Genomic DNA, 20,661 nt, shown 5'->3' with positions numbered 1-20,661 from the left:
CTGGCCTCATGAGGAGGCTCTTCAGTAGGGCTGGGTGAGTGTGGGCCTCGCCCGCTGGGCCAGGTGGATTGTGGACCACAATTCACATTACCTCTGACTTTTGGTCATGCTGACTGGGGCTTATGGGAGATGTAGTCCACAACATCTGGAGAATACAATATTGGCTATCCCTGATTTAAGGGATAGGGTATGACCAGTAGCATATGACTTATTTCAATGGCAGACATCTCTGCCCCCACCATGTCAAATCCCAATCTGCTTTTGAAACACCTTTGAGTTTCAAAATGCAACTCACCACAAAGCACGGAGGACTGCTGTTGGAGAAACACTGTTAAAGCTTAAATGGACATCACATAAAAGCTTTTGGATCCTGGCCAAAACTCCTAGCTTTCTTACAGTAATGAAGATGATGGGAGAAAGGCTTAAAAGTGCAGAAACTTCAGAAGAAGTGTATGTTGTTAGTAAGTTCAGATGTACTTTAAATGATGTTACCACTGTTGCCCAAATTTCAAGTCAATCACAGCTTATTGCCATTTTTTATACATACTGTACAGTTTCTCTTAAGTACTTAAAAATAACTCCTGGCAAGAAAAATATGATATTGCAGTTACCTACCTTTTAGCTCACTAATGCTTTGAAATAAAAGCACAACAGAGAGAACTGTGCAAAGCAGTTTGCTCCCATCTATTGCTTTTGTATTTTCACGTCATACGAAACAAAAAACAAAACAAAACAAAAAACAGCCTTAGTACATATCCTTGTAGATTTCTTGTAGTAAAGGATGTAAGTGTGCATCAGATTCAGTCTTTTTGATAATCTGAACAAGCTGAGCATGTTCTGTGACAAGCTGTCGGAGGTCGGCCATTTTCTGTAGAAGCTTTGGGAAAAGGAAGATGTCATCAGGATGGCTGTTCTGCAAGTGAAGTTTCAGTACATGCACAATGCTCTCCTGCATCTTTTCAATGTGTCTTATGTTTACAAGGCCAGGGCGATCTGTTCACCAAAACAAAAAAAAGCGCATCAAGTTATTGTAGAAGAGTTAATCTGTGACCATAAATTATATTTGCTTAAGACCTTACTGAAAGACCCACTAAAAGACCCTCTCCCTAATGTTAACTGCAAGAATGAGGGTAGTAGAGTTTTTAAGACTGCTAGACTAGGGAAAACCCGCTTCAAATCCTCATACAGCCACAAACCACGAGACCAATATAAACAGAAAGCAGCTTTTAAACAGACAAAAACATGTTTTTGATCTGTTAAACTGTTTTACCTTGTCATTTACAGCTATCCTCTTGTCCATTTTTGCTCTCAACCAACTCAAACAACTTATGAAAGGAAATTACTAGAAACAGGGAAAGGTAAAATTCATACGAGGTTCATGAGGAAGAGCAGCTAATCATTCATTCTGCACAGTATAATGCAAGAAATATTCCAATCTTTCCATCTGTTTCTCAACCACCCAAAATCTACTGTTATATTCTTTATCTTACTGTTACTTGCTTAAATAATTGTTTTATTGCTATTGTTAGCTGCCCTGAATACTATTGTGGAAAGGTGGGGAGGTAGTATAAATGGAGATAATCACTAATTAGAATACATAGGTATAGAAGCTTTAAGTCTTACCTCCGCAACAAATTATAGCAGCCACAAAAAGAGCTATATCACTGTCATCTAACTCCAATGCATTGAATTTCATTGCAAAATCAAACTTCGGTTCCATGATATCACAAAATGGCTTCCTTAAACTTTTGAGGAATTCTCGAGTTATGAAACCATTTCCGTAGGCTACTAGCATTCCATCTTTGTTCATTACAGAGGCTAATGTGGCAAAAATGGCTTCATAAACTCCGTATTTTAATAGCGTCACCTGGTCATTCAAGTCTAGGTTAGAGAAGCCAGGGATGGATTTGGCAAATTCTGTAAGTTCTGTTACAGCTTCGACGGAGGTACATTGGCAGCAGTGGAAAATTCGAACTTCTGCCTCCTTGTTTTGTATTCCATTGGCTACCAGTTTTGCCACCAGTGTCTTCTCTGCCATACACAACGTATCCATATCATGTATAACAAATGGCTACAAAGAGATAGTAAAAGTAAATATGTTAACTATTTACAAATATACTAATAGCAATGGAATATACTAAGATATTAAGAGGAACAAAACAAATATAATTAAAGCCCCTACTGAAGGTGTGTCTTCAGAACCAGGTTTAATGGAAGATGGGATCCACCAATGTAAAAAATTGTTTCAAGAACATTCAGCATTTTGAAAGAGGTAATGAATACACTGTAGGATGACACCACCAGAAGCATTTGCCCCATGTGGATTTGCTTGTATGGTAGTAAGCTTGTAAGACAATGGTTTGGAACCCACAGCTTTGGGCACCACATCTCACAACGGCATCCCAACCCCACAGGGGCATATTCTCAGAAGGCAAAGAGAGCCGCAGATGGAAGGCACAAGCTAATGGCTTTGTAACCAAAATGCCCACACCCACAAGCAAGAGGGAGACATCTGTGAGCATGGGGACTGCACACAAGGAGGGGTAGAGGAAGAGTTATGAATGCGTAGGAGAAAGCACTCAAAGCACCTTCAGTGAGGGGCTTGTCAGCCAAGCCACCTGTTCATTGCACAAGCAGCATTCAAAATAGTCAATGAAAAAAATGATTGTATTGGGTCTTGAGGGAGGAGGAAACAAGACAACTAGTGTGGGGAAGGGAGCAGGAGCACATGGAGATATCACACAAGTTTGGTTGGGGGTCTCGCACATGCATTTATTTCCCTATAAAAACAATTTAAAATATTAGGGTGTTTTATATTTTTAAAAAATATATAAAAATCAAAAAGAAAAAGTCTATAAAGATCAGGATAATGGTTGAGTTGGAAAAAGTTTCCCTGCCTATCAGAAAAAAATAGGGGGGTTGGGTGCATAGGCTGCTGGTGCTGGTATAAACACCTAAATGGGCATATTAATGTCAAAGGGTCAAAACCTTTTTGCTCAAAAAAGAAACAGAAACGGTGCTTGTTTGATCTGTGTTGACAACACTGCTATTGTCATTGGGATATTTAAAAAGTGATCACAGCCAACGTTCTTACACTATATACCTTTTGCATTTAACCATTTAATACTGACTCCGACACCACCTCCATCTAATATATCACGCCTTATCTTGAAATGTATCCAGCCTTACATGACAGACCCACAGTAACAGCCATTATATAATGCACCTGAGATCTTTCTATAGTTCAGGACTGGCATTGTGAGAGAGCCGGGCTCTTGTGCCTTAAACACCGATAACAGAAGAGGCACTATATTTGCCGCAAGCAAGAATACAAAAGTTTTTGCTAGTATGGAAGTACAACTATGAAAAAGCTGTGCCTGCTGACATCCTGCCAATCAGATAGCTTTTTACTTCTGTGTGTGCCTCAATTTATCTTTTCTGTGGGTCAATGGTCCTTATATAAAAAAGGTTTCCCACCAGTTTGATATTTACCAAAGGAAAAAGATGGGGACAATATGTCCCCTGACCTGGTAACATAGCTGTCAACATTTCCCTTTTTTAAAGGGAAATCCCCTTATTCCGAATAGGATTCCTCGCAAGAAAAGGGAAAAGTTGACAGCTATGCCTGGTTCTTACCACTTATTCTTCTCACTTATTTACTTATAAATCTGCAGCTACACAAGTAAATTAGCATATTCCATTGTTATGCAAATATGCTTATCTTTTGAGGGGAGGGTAGAGGATCTGATCTGCACTGCACTTTGCCCAGAAAATTATGTTAGCACCTTTGCCTCTGTTTGGAGGAATGCCTTTGAACAGGCAGTACTAGAGTCATTGACTGAGTTCACTCATGTGCTGCTTTTCCACAATGAGCTATGCCTGAAGTGGCTTAAAGCAAACTTTCAAAACAAATACAGAGTATTAGAAATATGAATATACAAAATACAGAACATGTCAGAAAATTCAAAAACGACAAAAAAAATTAGCAAACACAGAATAAATTCAATATAAGTAACAACAACCATCTAGGTTGTTGAATAGGTACATTGAATAGGTACAAAGCAAAACAAAAGTTAACTGCCAATAAAGATTCGGCACTCCCAGGAGCCTGCCTTAAATGCAGCTCAGAGGGAGGGGTAGATGGCCATCAGCTGGCTCCCCCACCTCTCCTCCAGAGGAGGCTGACAGCAACACAAGGTAAGTGTTGGGGAGAGCAATGATGGCAAGTCTCTTCTCCAGCCTCCTGGAAGTACCAACTGGTAGTGCGGGTCTTAAAGCACTTGGCTATTGCACTGCTAACTGTGCCACTGAGGCCTGCTGGAGTGAGGGTGCTTTTCCACTACTGTGTGTGTTGCGATGCAGGGCGTGTCTTGCAGGGTGTACAGGTTCATTGGCTGCCTGTGTGTCATGATAGTAGACTGTGGCAATGTTTCTGCAGATGCTGTGGGCATTTGGTTGTTTTTCTGATGTGCTTATTTCTCCTGATGTTGTACTTCCCTGCTCCTGACTACATGGACATAGGATTTGGAGGCTGCTTCAATAGAGGTGTATCAGCACACCTAGCATAAGGCAAGTACAGGATTGCAAAACGTAACTACAATCCAATGCCCATTTATCTGGAAGCAAGTCCCATTGCCATTAATTGAATTTGTTGCGGAGTAATCCTGGATAGAATTGCACCCATCAACCAAATATTTCAATTCAGTGTGCTAAAGACTCCAATTCAGTTTATTCTGGAAAACCCACATCATTAGGACTATTAATGTGGATTAAAGAAAAAAACACAACACATTTTTCTTTCTTTGACACTCTAGCAACTCTCGCAAAATTACAACTTACTTTTGAAAACTGCCCATTCAAAATCAGGTTACTATGTACCACCAGGGATTGTAAGAAGAAGTCGTGGAATACTGAGCAATTTATTATATGCATACATTGCCTGAATACTTTCATAGTTACATGTGATCTTAAAATAATATAATCTTTACTGCAATGAGGGCGGAAGAGCTCCCTATTGATTCAAACAGACATACCACCTTTAAATGGTGAAATAACAATCCCGATTTTCTTTTCAATCCTGTGTTCATTTTTTTGCGTTTGATGTAAATACAATTAGAGAGAAATGGGTAAGGCCATTTCAGACCATTTTAAACTAAATGTTGTAAAACTTTGCTGCTTTTGCTTTTGCTGGAGAACTAAGGTATTGAAAGCTTAGTCATTTCTAAAACCCAGTTAATCATTTCCCAATGCAGTCAAAGAAGTTCATTCAGTAATCTCTCCCCGCTCTCTCATGCACCACCCCTGCCCCCACAAACACACCCCAGTGGATCTCCCCTCCCCCCACAGCCAAATATGCTTTAGGAACTGTCCAGTGTAAATTTAGCACCCTGGACTTGAAATGAATGAGGTTGAAGGATGTTTAACTTTGGCTGGATTATGCCTTTAGTATTTTTAGTGGATTCGTTTACAACTTACCGTATTTTTCGCCCTATAGGACGCACTTTTTCCCCTCCAAAAATGAAGGGGAAATGTGTGTGCGTCCTATGGGGCGAATGCAGGCTTTCACTGAAGCCTGGAGAGCGAGAGGGGTCGGTGCGCACCGACCCCTCTCGCTCTCCAGGCTTCAGGAGAGCCCCAGCGCCAGCCCCACAAGGTCGGGGGACAGAGGGAGGCGGAACGCTGCCATCCCGCTGTCTCCCGAAGTGGTTTGGAGGCTGACGGCGGGGAGACCCCGCTGCCAGCCCCGCAAGCTCCGGGGACAGCTGGGAGATGCAGCGCGTCTTCCTGCTGTCCCCGGACCTGATCTGAAGGCGGGCGGCGGGGAGAAGAGCGTTTCTCCCCGCTGCCTGCCCCGCAAGCTCCGGGGACAGCTGGGAGACGCAGCGCGTCTTCCTGCTGTCCCCGGACCTGATCTGAAGGCGGGCGGTGGCGAGAAGAGCGCTTGTCCCCGCTGCCTGCCTTGCAAGCTCCAGGGACAGCTGGGAGGCGCAGCGTGTCTCCCCGCTGTCCCCGGACCTGATTTCAAGGTGGGCGGCAGGGAGAAGAGCACTTCTCCCTGCTGCCTGCCCCGCAAGCTCCGGGGACAGCTGGGAGGCGCAGCGTGTCTCCCCGCTGTCCCCGGACCTGATCTCAAGGCGGGCGGCAGGGAGAAGAGCGCTTCTCCCCACTGCCTGCCCTGCAAGCTCCGGGGACAGGTGGGAGGCGCAGCGCGTCTTCCCGCTGTCCCCGGACCTGGTCTGAAGGCGGACTGCGGGGAGAAGAGCGCTTCTCCCCGCTGCCCGCCCCACAAGCGCCTGGGGGGGAAATAATTTTTTTCCCCTTTATTTCCCCCCCAAAAAACTTGATGCGTCCTATGGGCCGGTGCGTCCTATGGGGCGAAAAATATGGTACATTCTCTAAAAGAGGGGGAGCAGGGGAAACCACCTTCAGGGCAAGATCCAACCAAAAGATAAGCACTTCTAAATTCACATATCTCCAATTTATCTCTTCCACCTCCCTTTCCTTCTGTCCCTCTCACCCCCAATGCAAAATCACCTAGCCTAGTATGGCTACCACATAGAACAACAGGCTCAAAAGTAAAAGGGACCATTTCAGCATACAGGCTGCAACTTTTCATACTCATCTATGGGCAACACGACAAGGGGTGTGTGTGTCCCCATGTCCTTTATTTCTTTTTCATTTGCTTAAAAGCAGTTGAAGAGGTTACGTGGTATGAGACTGGCCAGTTCAGCTGTATACTTCTATGAAAATGGCTAAATACGCAATAGTCAACTGCCTAGCAACAATACTTCAAAATGCCAGAAGTTACGAAGGAAAGCTTAGGAAACCTTAGGAAAGCTTTCGTCACAAGCTGCTCAGAACGATTGGTGTGGGTTTAACTCACCATTTACAAAAGTATCCAGAGCACACTCTCTTTAAGTATTACTTTCATGCTGCTCTTTTATACTGTGCAATTTTTATCTTTCTGCTTTTATTTGTTTTACTGTCTTTTTAACTTTATGTAAACTGTCCAGAAAACTTGTTAAAGGTGGGGTACATATCCTCAAAATAAACAAAAAATAATAACAAGGCTGCCTCCAGATTAAAATAAAATTTGCTCATACAAAGGTTTTAACAGATCAAGCAATTAGTCATTTTATGCATAAATTTGCACTGAAATAAACTAATATACTTTGAAGAAATTTCCATAATGCATGTCACCAAATAAGCACCTCCTCCTGAGAGAGAGAATGGGAAATGCCTCTTCTAATACAGCCGGTTCCATCCGCAGTTCTTAGAAGTGCTTTTACTTGTCTTATATACACATTAGTTCACCATTTGCTTAGTTTGCTATTTTTAAACTTTATGATGGCAAATACTTACTGGATTGTTGCTGGTTTTTCCTGCAAGTATGAGTCTGGCTTTGACCTTGTTCATATTAAAGTTTTTCAAATACGCTTCATAAATTCTCTTGGCGAGTGATTTAAGATCTGCGATTTCAGAATTTTCTATACAATGATCACCTGTTAGAATTTCAGCTTTCAACTTTGCCTTCTCTGACCTTGGCATCCGTCCAAATCGAATCGCTGAGGAGAAAACATGCATTTAAAGCGGAACAGCACAAACATTTGTTCTCCAGTTGTAAGCCTGATCTTAAGCTCAAATACTAGCTTACCAGGATCCTAGCAACAGCAGCACAAGGAGTAAACTAGCCCCACAGGCTGAGACCCCATTCCTATCTATTTGTGACCCCATAAAGAATTCAAGATACCGGGTCTGCAGCTCGTTCCCACATCTTTTTGGGGAAGGTCTACTCAAGTCCATCAGAAGTGGGAGAATGACTGCATCAATGCATCATCTCCTTTTACTAAGAAGCACATGGTAGCAGTGCCACAGTTTTTACAGCCTTTGTGGGTAGCTAACCCACAACTCCTTAATTATGTGAATTGCTGGAAAGCTGCAGCTAAACTGAGAAAGAAGGCTTAGAGAAAGCGTGTGAAGAGGAAAGAAACACTGCAAAAACAGAGACAGAATAAATGGATGGAAGAAAGATGAGGCTTTGGAGAAACCTGTAGAGAAGGGAAAGAAAAAGGGGCAACAATGAGGCGCAGAGTGATGTGTGGTATAGTGAGAAGAAGAGGGTGGTGCTGTGGGTAAAACCTCAGTGCCTAGGACTTGCCGATCGCATGGTCGGTGGTTCGAATCCCCGTGGTGGGGTGCGCTCCCGTCATTCAGTCCCAGCACCTGCCAACCTAGCAGTTCGAAAGCACTCTTAAGTGCAAGTAGATAAATAGGGACCGCTTACCAGCGGGAAGGTAAACGGCGTTTCCGTGTGCTGCGCTGGCTCGCCAGATGCAGCTTGTCACGCTGGCCATGTGACCCGGAAGTGTCTGCGGACAGCGCTGGCTCCCAGCCTATGGAGTGAGATGAGCGCACAACCCTAGAGTCTGGCAAGACTGGCCCGAACGGGCAGGGGTACCTTTACCTTTTACCTTATCACCAACCAGACCGCAGTCCAATATAGCAGCCACCAGTACTGTCCCTCCCTAAACTGAATTCCCATCTGCACCAACAGCACACAAACAGTGCAACAACTGAAGCAGAACCTAACACTGATTCAGTCATTGGTGTTATCTCAGAATGGTGCACCTTCAGATTCAGACCTAGCAACATTCTGTGTCCTATTGTAGCAATTTTACACTGAAATTTGTGAATGAATTTTAACTACAGTGTTCAATACATGAATAGTTTGAAACTGATTAGAGGCTTGTAGCCCAAGATAGGAAAAGAGGTGGCAAGGGAACACCAAGCTGCTTTAAATGAATTCCAATCTCCAGGGCCTGATAAGGTGCATCCAAGGGTACTAAAGGAGCTTGCAGATGTAATCTCAGAGCCTTTGTCTATGATGTTTGAGAATTCTTGGAAAACAGGTGAAGTCTCTGCAGACTGGAGGTGGGCAAATGGTGTCCCCATTTTCAAAAATGAGGGAAAAAAGGAGCAGGTAACTACCAACCAGTGGACTTCAATACCAGGAAAGGTCCTAGAATAGATAATCAAATGGTCGGTCTGTGAGCATTTAGAAAAGGATGATGTGATTACTAAGACCTAGCAAGGGTTTCTCAAAAACAAGTCATGTCAGACAAATCTCTTTTTTCTTTTTTATGGAGTTACAAGCTTGGTGGATCAGAGGAATGCTGTGCACATAGTGTATCTTGATTTCAGGAAGGTTTTTGGCGAAGCCCCCCATGGTATTCTTTGTGATGAAACTGGCAAAATGTGGGTTGAATGAGGTAACTGTTAAGTGGATTTGTAGCTGGTTGACTGTCCAAACCCAAAGTGTATTCATTAATGGTTCCTCATCATCCTGGAAAAAGGGCACCACAGTTTAAGCTGGAATGTGTGCAGAGGAAAGCAACCAAGACAATTAATCCAACCAACCAAAGCAACCAAGACAATCTGGAGATCATGCCTTAAGAGGAACGGTTGAAGGAGCTGAGTATGTTTAGCCTGGAAAAGAGGAGACTTAGATGAGATATGATAGCCATCTTCAAATATCTAAAGGGCTGTCACATGGAAGATGGAGCCAGCTTGTTTTCTTCTGCTCTGGAGGGTAGGACTCAAACCAGTGGTTTCAAGTTACAAGAAAGGAGATTCTGACTCAACATCAGAAATAACTTTTTGAAAGTAAGAGCTGTTCAACCATGGAACGAACTCCAACGGGAGGTTGTGGACTCTCCTTCCTTGGAGGTTTTTAAGCACAGGTTAGATGGCCATCTGTCTTGGATGCTTTAGATGAGATTCCTGCATTGCAGGGGATTGGACTAGATGATCCTTGGGGTCCCTTCCAACTCTACGATGATTCCATTCTTTTCCCTTTGCTACCTTGCAATATCTGGAATTGCTCATAACAATTCTGTGTTTCTTCACCTTCTGACATCAAACTAGATCCGAAGACTGGAGAACAGAAGGAACTTAGCATTCAATAAATGCTTGTGCAAACATTCATGCAGTGTTATACTTAGTTGGTTCCTATAGCAGTTCTCATGTTTCTGTTTGTACAAGTAGACCATCAACTTTGGATTTGACTTTTCTAGGACAAGATACAGAACAATATTTGCATGAGCAGAAAATGTATTCCATATCTGGATGGGAGCATATGAATCCAAACCATGTTTGCTTCAGTCCTGTATTTGCATAAGATGTCGTACCAGCTATCCATGTAGAATCACTGTCCAACTTATTTTTTTGTTGAAGTAAAACAAAAATTATGGTCACTCTTACCTACCATTATGAGACATTCCAACTGAAAGGCACTTTTGAAAACGGCAGTACTGACATTTATTTCGATTCTTTTTCTGAATTTTGCAGTTGCGATCACACTTGTCGTATATAAGTTTTAGTCTGATTGTTCGCCTAAAAAAGCCCTGTGAAAAGTTTAAAGACCAGACATTAGCATATAATAAAAGCTTCTTATATTTGAAATGCATTACAATCCTAAACCTGTTTTTTATGAGAAAACACTTCAAGACAGTAGGACTTACTTCCAAGTAAAAATGTCTAGGATCGTTCTATACATCCCCCCCCCATTCAGCTATACAGTATGTAGATGTTAAGAGTAATGGTAGCAAATTTTATGTAAAATATTAATTTACACATAATACTACACTGTGAAACTCCTCCTTGCTCTGATGAACCTATGGCTAACACCTATGGCTAACCTGATATATACTCAGGTTGTGAATGTTTTCAGTGGATCTGTTCAATACCTTACCTAAAGGATAATTTACATGGTAACTGGTTTAGTAGTATAAGGATGTCTGTGTTATAAATTATGTTCCTTTGTGTATGATCCCTGTTTATAAGACCATTATTAGCATCCATACATTTTTGCATTTCATTTCCTTCCGACATATCTGCTACTCAGGATAATACTTTGTACATCAGATGAAGTAGACTGTAGTCTATAAAAACTTATGAACCAATGTAGGTATTAGTCTTTAAGGTGCCAAAGGACTCTTTGTTTTTATTATTCCCACCATCATTTCTGGTTTTGCCAGGGCTTTAAAAATTGTAGATAGATAGAGTCAATGGAAGCCTCAGCTGGACAAAAATGTGTGTACACATTTTGTGCAGGGATAACTCTCTCAAACCACATTCAGTTCTCTTAAACTATCTCTAGCCCTTATTAGAATAGGAATCTAGCAATTTCAATCCAATCTTAAATTCCAAACGAACTGTCCACTAAATTACACCACCACTCAAATTATTTGCTTAGATTACATGAAATAATTGGGATATTTGAAGCTTTTACAGAATTAAGACATGTGGGAACCTAAATTATTGTGTCTTATCAGAAAACAGACTTCCAACTTTACACAGGTAAATTCCAACACAATTAATGCAAATCTTATTCAACAACCTTCTGCAGCTCTGCCAACTCCCCAAAGGCAAGTCTGATGAAGCGAAGGTGGTAAAACATCCCACACAGTTGCACCAAGTTTTAGAGATGCAATTATGAGAAATGATTCCCACCCACCTCTCCAGCTCAAAGCTAGAAAGGAGCTGCTGTTTGGCCGGAGGGAGACCCGTGCACTCCAAAAGCCTCTGTCACCCCCTGCCAATATTAGCCAAAGCATTCCTTTTCTAAGGAGAAAGGTGGAGGCAGATGTTTGAGCAAAGCTGTGGGCAGGAGTGCCTCTGCCACCAACCACCAACGGCCATATGAATGGCAAGCAGCAGAGGCAGGCCAAGTGTTTCCACACCCAGCCAACCAGCAAAACAAGTCCCAGAGGGGAAAGCAGGAGTGGCTGTTTGGGTTGCATGGTGCCACTATACAAGATCCTGCTGCCCTCCTCTAACACTATTCTCAGCATAAAAGCATGGCAGAAACTATTCCCACAGTTAACCTGGTTTTCCAAGCTCCTCCAATGCCTAGTGTAGGTTGTGGAAACCCTGCCATCCTGTCTCCAGCTACAGACTTGGAAGGCCGAGGAGGGAAGCAGGCAATGGGCCCTGATATTGTATGGAAGATACAGCAAGAGGTCAGGGGCCAACAGCCCAAATTTATGCATACCTGCAGTCCAAAGCACACTTACTTATAAGTAAGCCCCACTGAACACAGTGAGACTTGTTTCTGAGTAGATATGCATAAATCCGTTCCAGCAGGATCTCAATTACAAGTTTTGCCTTGGTTACCAAGGTCTGCCCAAGTTTATGGAGCTCTGAACATAACAAGTCACATGAGATACTTTGAGTTAATAGCATAGTGTTAAAATAGATCGCATGAGGCATGTGTACCAATAATTCTTTATATGGCATTTTTCATAGCCACTTCCCATTTTTCTTAATTTCCAGTTCTTTAGCTCGCTTTGCTACTAGATGAATCCTTATTTTGCCCCAGTACAAATCTCTCAATTATCTGTCAGTAAAAGCATTATGATACTCATTTCATAATGTATTGTATGCTAAAGCCAGCCTCCCCAAGAAACCTGGTGCCCTTCAGATTCTGGACTACATTTCCATGAGCCCCAGCCAGCCTGGCCAATGGTCAGGTATGATGGACATTTGATGGAGGTATGATGGCACCTCTTAGACCAGCCTTTCTCAACCTGTGGGTCCCCAGATGTTGTTGAACTACAACTCCCATCACCCCTAGCTAGCAAGGCCAGAGCTCAGGGATGATGGGAGTTGTAGTCCAACAACATCTGGGGACCCACAGGTTAAGAACCGCTGTCTTAGACTATGTTATTGTCCGTGCTAAAGATCGCCATGATGTGCTCCTTACCAGGGCTATGACGAGCACCGACGACTGCTGGACAGATCACCAACTAATACGCTCCATGATGGTTATCAAAATTATACCTCAATGCAGGCTACAAGGAAGAAAACCAAGGTGCAAAATGAACACTCAAGTGCTTCAAGATCCCATTAAGTGGGATTGCTTCAAAACGACTCTTAAGGACCATCTGCATTCAGAATTCCCTGATACCATTGAGGAACATTGGACCAAGCTAAAAACATCCATTATTGCAGCCTGTGAACAAACTATTGGCTGAAATCTTCAAAGTGGGCAGAATTGAACTTACACAACAACTTCACAAGCTCATCAAAAAAATCTGGGAAAGAGAAGAAATCCCAGCAAACTTTTGGGATGCCAAAATTATCAATCTCTTTTAAAAAAGGTGACAGAACTGATTGTGGAAACTATCAAGGCATCTTTCTATTAGCTGCAGCTAGCAAAATTCTTGCAAGGATCTTAGCAAACCATCTCTTAACAATATCCGAGGCGACCCTTCCTGAATCCCAAAATGGTTTTCGGCCTTCTGGGGGGACAGTGGACATGATTTACACCGCTCGACAGCTTCAAGAAAAATGCAGAGAGCAAAACCAACCCCTGTATATGGCGTTTATTGACCTGACTAAGGCTTTCAACACTGTAGATCGTAATGCCCTGTGGACTGTCCTTCTGAAAGTTGGCTGCCCAGATAAATTTGTAAACATCCTTCGGCTCCTCCATGGTAATATGACAGCAACAATCACAGATAACAATGGCTCTCAAAGTGCATCATTCACAGTGGGATCAGGTGTTAAACAGGGTTGTGTTATTGCCCCAACTCCATTATTTTCATTGCCATGATCCTACACTTTGTCGAAGGGAAACTCCCCACCGAAGTAGAAATCATATATCGAACAGATGGAAAGCTCTTCAATCTGAGCAGGCTGAAAGCAAAGAGTAAGGTTACCGTAACTTCCATCATAGAACTTCAGTATGCTGATGACAACGTAGTGTGTGCACGCTCAGAGGATGACCTCCACACGATCCTAAATATCTTTGCAGAAGCTTACAAAAAGCTTGGCCTATCACTCAACATCCAAAAAAATCAAAGTGCTGCACCAGCAAGTACAAAATAACCCCTCTGCAGTGCCACAAATCCAACTCAATGGTGTAACGTTGGAAAATGTTGATCACTTCTCCTACCTATCTTTCCACAAGGGTATCGCCTGAGCTCTGCGAGTGCGCCTTTCTCCCAATTGAAGGGCAGAGTGTTTGAGATTCACAAGGAAACCAAAATGCTTGTTTACAAAGCTATTGTACTGCCAACCTTACTATATGCTTGTGAAACATGGACCACTTATAAATGCCATCTCCAACTCCTTGAAAGATTCCATCAGTGGTTTCTCCGAAAAATTTTACACATCACTTGGGAAGACAGGCGAACTTGTATCAGCATACTGGAAGAAGCAAAGATCACCAGTGTTGAAGCAATGATTCTTCAACATCAACTTTGTTGAACGGATCATGTTGTGCAGATGCCTGATGATCGTCTTCCAAAGCAACTACTCTATTTTGAACTTAAAAAATGGAAAGCGTAATGCTGGTGGTCAACAAAAGAGGTGTAAAGACTCTCTCAAGGCAAATCTAAAATAATGTAGTATAAACAGTGACAACTGGGAAACACTGGCCTGCGAGCGCTCCAGTTGGAGAACAGCCTTTACCAAAGGTGTCATGGGCTTTGAAGACACTCAAACTCAGTACGCAAGGGAGAAACATGCTAAGAGGGAGGCACTCCTTGCAAATCCACACCGTGATCAACTCCCGCCTGGAAACCAATGTCCCCACTGTGGAAGGATGTGTGGATCCAGAATTGGCCTCCACAGTCACTTACGGACTCACTGTTAAAACCGTGTTTATGGAAGACAATCTTACTTGGCTACGAGTGATTGCCAAAGAAGAAGAGAAGGAGGAGGAGGAGGAGGAGGAGGAGGAGGAGGAGGACATTGTAGTCCACAACCTCTAGGGTGCACCAGGTTGGAGAAGGATAACCCAGGCTATCCCTCAATCCACACTTAAGCACATTCCTGCCCAAACCCATTACAGTTGTGCTCAGGTATGAACAAACTGAGGAATGCCAAGTCTTACTAAAGCTGAAGCCATTGTCCAATTTACAAAATGGTCAAATAAAACCATTCTCAAAACATCAAACAAAAGCCTGGTTTATGAGCAAAGTAGTTATAAACTTATTCCAGACTATTTTCAGTAATGTAATTTTCTGACTGAATTGTATATAGTAAAACAACATAGTTATGTGCCCTGCTGCACAGGAAAAGGTAGTTTCCATCTTAAATCATAGTTTACATTTAAGTTGTAATACCAAAAATCTTCATGTAAAAAAATGACACACTATACTTTGAAGCAAAAATAATTAGAAGTAAGGCACATGGGTGTCAATAGAGTTTGTTTCCAAGTAATCATGCTTGGAAACTTACAGCACATTCTCCCCATATCTCAGAAGCTAGCTTTACTGAATTCAAAGGGGCTTACTCCCAGGTAAATGGAGCTAGGACTGCTAACTTCACAAAGGACTTCTCAATAAGATCCAACTACTAATTTCTAGATTAAAAAAAAACTTTTATTCAACAGCTCTAAAGTAATTAATTTGCTATTCTGGAATATTGTTATGCAGAGAATATTGTGGACAGTACCTTACAACCTTCACAAGCATGGACTCCATAATGGTAGCCTGAAGCTTTATCTCCACATATTCTACATTCAATATTTAACGATGCACTTGGCAGTTCATCTTTGCTACCCGAAACTGTGGAAAAATTCACAGACGAGGGACTGGATGCTGGCGAGAGAGAGTCTGAAAGTTAAAAAAAAAAGTTAGCAAATACAAACAGCAAACTCAGGTGACTGAAAGCCTATAAGTTTGGAAGCTAAACAAGACAACTCAAAATATTTGAGAGGCACCTATTTAAGCAAAAGAATATATATCTGTGAATTAAAAGAAATTACTATTTTCCAACTGCATGACAGGAACCTGTGAGAAAATATGGAATTCTGATGGCAGCTGAACTTATAGAGGATGGGTGGGTGGAGTATGGAAGAAAAGGGTTCTAATAAATAATAGACAAGCACACTGTATTGTGTCTACCAATCAAGTTTATGGCTGAGCGTGCCTGTCCCATCTTGGCAACCCCTGTTTAAGCCGGGGAGTTCTAAACAGAAGAGGCAAGAGCTGAGCAACGAGAGAAACAGTCTCTTGGGCATAGTGGGTTTCTTTTGCAGGTCCCTTGGGGGTACTGGTGGACACACTGATGACCCCTGGTTTACACAAATCCCAAATCATGTTTCAGCAATATAGCAAACCTAGTATTTCAAATTGTATTAGGTGTGATAAGGGTACATAAAAGGTTGCTGCCATACATTAAAACAAAATCTGATTAAATCCATTCTAGATAATAACATTCTTACCTGTGATGATTGATCCATCAGACCCAGCTCCATTTCCCAGTGACTGGAAGTCTGTTACACTTAATGCTCCTGAACTATCCCCACTTATAGACTGTGAGAGCTCTTGTATGGAATCCATATCTTGTAAGAATTCTTCAGATAAAGGACTACCAAGATCCTCATCCTTTAAGGGAAGGAGGGGGCAAAGCTGGCTTTCTGTGTCCACCATTTCGGTGAAGCAAAGTATGTCGCTCAGCATTTATTAGGCGTCTGAAAGCAAAACAAATATCTTAGCAAGGTAAGATGAGCCACTTATTTGCCATATTTGTATGATTCCCTCTCAAAATACTCAGGGATGTAGCTTATAGCATCAATGGTGCAAACCATGTTCAAATTTTCCGTATTTCCCAGTGTATAAGACGACCCCCAACTTTTCCAGTTAAAATATAGAGTTTGGGATATACTCGCCGTATAACACTACCCCTCTTCCAACGTATAACAGGTTAAGAACGTGCTTCAGGTTAAGAACAGACCTCTGGAACGAATTAAGTTCTTAACCCGAGGTACCACTGTATTCACATGTTGCTTTTTCATAGAAGTGAAAAGTCATGGACTCAACATTCCTATGGAATGCCTACCAAAGCCCCCCCCCCCCGGGGGGGCCTTGAATACAATAAAAGGTAAAGGGACCCCTGACCATTAGGTCCAGTCGTGACCGACTCTGGGGTTGCGGTGCTCATCTCGCTTAACTGGCCAAGGGAGCCTGCGTACAGCTTCCGGGTCATGTGGCCAGCATGACTAAGCCGCTTCTGGCGAACCAGAGCAGCGCACAGAAACGCCGTTTACCTTCCCACCGGAATGGTACCTATTTATCCACTTGCACTTTGACGTGCTTTCAAACTGCTAGGTTGGCAGGAGCAGGGACCGAGCAACGGGAGCTCACCCCGTCGCGGGGATTTGAACCGCCGAACTTCTGATCAGCAAGTCCTAGGCTCTGTGGTTTAACCCACAGCGCCACCTGTGTCCCATTGAATACAATACAATACAATAGCAATGCAGCAGAAAAATGGCAGGCACCAGAACATACCTGTGAAAAACGCAAACCAAAGCTCATTTTAAATTTTTTGGAATATTTTAAATGGCTGTTTTAAACTGATTTTACCATTAAGTTTATTGTTTTATCTCTGTGTAAACCACTTTGAGGGTTTTAAAATATATAATCAAGTGGTGTACAATTTTTAGAAATGGAAATAAATAAAAAGATAAAAAATGCCTGGGGGAAAGGAAAAAAATAGTCTAGTCAAGTCATGGGTTCATGTTTGCGAGTTCAATCACAGTCGTAAACTAGCATTATTTATTTTTCATTTATTTAATAAATTTGTACACCACTCTTCATCTGTAATATCAAGGCAGTTCGCAACATAAAAATACAATATAAAAAACACAAAATACATAGTAAAAATTAAACATGTCATGGGGGATGTTTCCCCACCCACACAGGGCTCTAAATTGCATATAAATATGTAACTAACATTTTGGAGGTGATATCAGAACTCTCAACACTGCTACCATAACTTGGGATCTGAGATAACCGATCTCCCTTAAAACATCTCCCCTCCCCAAGAATTGCCGTACTGCCGGGCATTCTCACAAGTGCCGGTAGGTGTGCGCTTACATTTCTTGGTGAAGGATTGACCATTCAAGAATCAAGCTAGCTTTCAATGGCAAACTTGTGCATCATCATCATCATCATCATCATCATCAGCTGGACCAGATCAACAGCCCAGCTGTTCCAGCATCTTGTTCTTGCAGTGGCCAACCAGATGCCTGTGGAAAACCCACCTTCCGTTTCTAACAACTGATATTCAGAAGCATGCTGCCTTCAAGAATAGCCATGATGACTATGCTCCATGCCCAACAGCCACTGGTAGCCTTATCTCCCATAACTTTGTCTAATAATCTTTTAAAGCTATCCAGATTGGTATTCCAGATCATCTTTCCTCACTGCACTGCTAGCTACTCTGCCAGCTACTCTGTTAGGGAGTTGGACATGTTAAATCTCTTTCATTCTGTCAGATAAGAAAAATATTGGTTTTTTCCATCGAAATAGTTTAGTTCTCATTATTATGAAATGTCCAAGCAAATAATTTTACATAGAGAAAATGGAATGCACATGCAGCAGTCAGGAAGTGTGAATGTTGCACATATAAACAAATAGGCAAGGAGGGACAAAATAAATAGCAAATAAATAGATCCATTCATAGTTTTTTCGTGCTAGGAGTCTTTTGTTGGTGGGGAAAGGTAGTACAGGATTAGGAAAAAAATGTAAAGGAACTCACCACCATAAGGTGGGGGCAGGCAGAGAGAAGGAAGACAATGCTTAAATCCAAGATCCGCCCCCCCAAAAAACATTCTCTGGTGATTCACAGTGTGTCTCATTTTTATTATGGAATGGTCTTTTAAATCCACAGGCTGCACTGCTCTGGCAGCCAAAACCATCCAGAGTCATATCTCTTTGGAGTTGTTTTCAACCCTCTAATCTCATGTTCCAATAAAGAAAGATTACCAACTGTCCTTGAAAGAGTAGTTAAATATTCACTTCTCATTTAGGACTTTTGACCTCAAGACAACAACACCAGCTTCAACAATAATTCAAGTGCAGAATACTGTGTGATCACGCCACGTGTCCAGGCCCCTCTCTCTCTCCTGTATCTGTTATGTTATAACTGCATTGGTTTGTGGTCTTTACAAACCATGATTTAGCCTTCAAACTATGCTGAATCTCAGGTTTATGCAGATTCTCTATTTAGAGATAATCTTTTAGAACTCTGCCCTGCTCTCGGTTTTATTTCATTTTTCTTACTTGACTACTTTGCAAAACAGTTATTGAACTCTTGCCAGTTTTGTACAATTCTACCTCTTATGTATTCTCAAAGATACTCAACAGCACAAAGCTACTTGGTCTCCAATTAATACTTTGGCCTTGTTTTTACTAGTAGTATGGCTCAATAAGGGCACCATTTGGGAAAACTTGAATGCAAAATTGAGATATGAAATACAGTATAGACACATTGCTTCCCAGCAAACTATGCTAAAGTTTCTTAAATAATGATTCTATAGAAAACTTAAAATTAATTGGAGAGCTATAATCATATGTAAGGAGAATTTAAGGGGGGAAAGGGAAACCAGAGGGGGTGGAGGGAGTCATTAAATGCAAATTTGGATTGGATATGTATAAACAAAAGAAAAATGCTGGTATTTTGAAACTTGAAAAAGAAAATATTAAAAAGAAAAAAAAACTTGCAATCCATACAGAAGTATAGTAAGCAATTCCATCCACAGTCACAGTTTTCTATGCTGCCTCTGCTGAATCCACAGTGCTAGAGGCAAGTCATATGCTGCCTCTTCAGCAGTAGGAAGCACAGTAACAGAAATTCCATGCAAGATTCTCTCCAGATGTGCATTTTGTTTATTTGGACTGTACCATAGTTTCTAGCTACACAAGAATAATGTATCACATGCTACATTTTCTTGTGAACTCAAACCCAGAAGAAGATCATTTAGGAAACTAGTATCATGACTTCACAGCATAACATCTGAACGAAATGTTAGTACACTCTGACTTTTTTTATTTAGCAATTAAATATGTACAGCAATTTTTCCAGTCCTAGATAAGTGTCTTACCTCATCAATATCCAGCACAACCAATGCTTATTATTCCTATTCACAGCAAAACTTAAATTTCCTTCAGTTCAATTTATTTCTCCCACTCCTGTCAATTTTCTCTCTCAGCTGTTTTCCTCCTCTCCTGCCTGAGAAGGCCAGTGCACTCCTCCAGCTCCCCCCCCCCCGTCCCAGCTCTTCCTGCATCTGCACAGCTGCAGCCTCCACACCATCTGTAGCCCCTGCACCATTCATTACAAAATACAAACAGACCACAATTATTTACAAGTTGAAAAGCTACAGTGAAACTAACATCTGTTTGCGGAAGAAACTGCACAAGAATGAATTCTTCTTCTGGGCTGAAGAGAAAAACGATACTATGTCCTTTCACTGGTATTCTTTCTTGCTTTTACTGCCAATGCATTGCATCACTCAGTGTTACAATACAATATCGGGAAAGCATACACATACTGAATACAACAACTCATATCAGCGTCTTCTTCCTTGTTTGGTTATACACTTTATACACTTTATACATGAACACGTTTTCTGCTGCATTTTCTCAGCAGTAGATACAGAAGCATGCATGCCCTCTCATTCTCTCTCTCTGGTCAACACCTGCATGTTCTGGCAACACAGAGGGAGGGCGGGCGGGCGAGGAGTCTTACTAGCACCTGCTCTCCTCTTCATCCCCTCACCTGTATTTATGTACAGTGGTACCTCAGGTTACATACGCTTCAGGTTACAGACTCCACTAACCCAGAAATAATACCTCGGGTTAAGAA

The 20,661-nt window shown here is 41.9% G+C and overlaps 1 protein-coding gene across 1 annotated transcript in view; it reads right to left on the bottom strand.

Annotated features, from left to right (window-relative positions):
• Positions 1 to 317: 317 nt before the first annotated feature.
• PPARA (peroxisome proliferator activated receptor alpha) overlaps positions 318 to 20,661 on the bottom strand; it is a 32,677-nt gene continuing 12,333 nt past the window's right edge. Inside the window, exons 3-8 of the mRNA XM_083615822.1 lie at positions 16,235 to 16,483; positions 15,463 to 15,623; positions 10,265 to 10,403; positions 7,363 to 7,565; positions 1,624 to 2,071; positions 318 to 993 (exon numbers count right to left, since the gene is read on the bottom strand). Coding sequence (XP_083471948.1) covers positions 746 to 993; positions 1,624 to 2,071; positions 7,363 to 7,565; positions 10,265 to 10,403; positions 15,463 to 15,623; positions 16,235 to 16,472 — 1,437 coding nt within the window. The 5' untranslated portion in view covers positions 16,473 to 16,483 and the 3' untranslated portion in view covers positions 318 to 745. The remainder of the gene's footprint in view (positions 994 to 1,623; positions 2,072 to 7,362; positions 7,566 to 10,264; positions 10,404 to 15,462; positions 15,624 to 16,234; positions 16,484 to 20,661) is intronic.

The sequence above is a fragment of the Podarcis filfolensis genome, assembly GCF_964270895.1.
Source record: "Podarcis filfolensis genome assembly, chromosome: 5".
Classification (NCBI taxonomy): domain Eukaryota; kingdom Metazoa; phylum Chordata; class Lepidosauria; order Squamata; family Lacertidae; genus Podarcis; species Podarcis filfolensis.
This window is presented reverse-complemented; position numbering and strand designations above follow the sequence as displayed.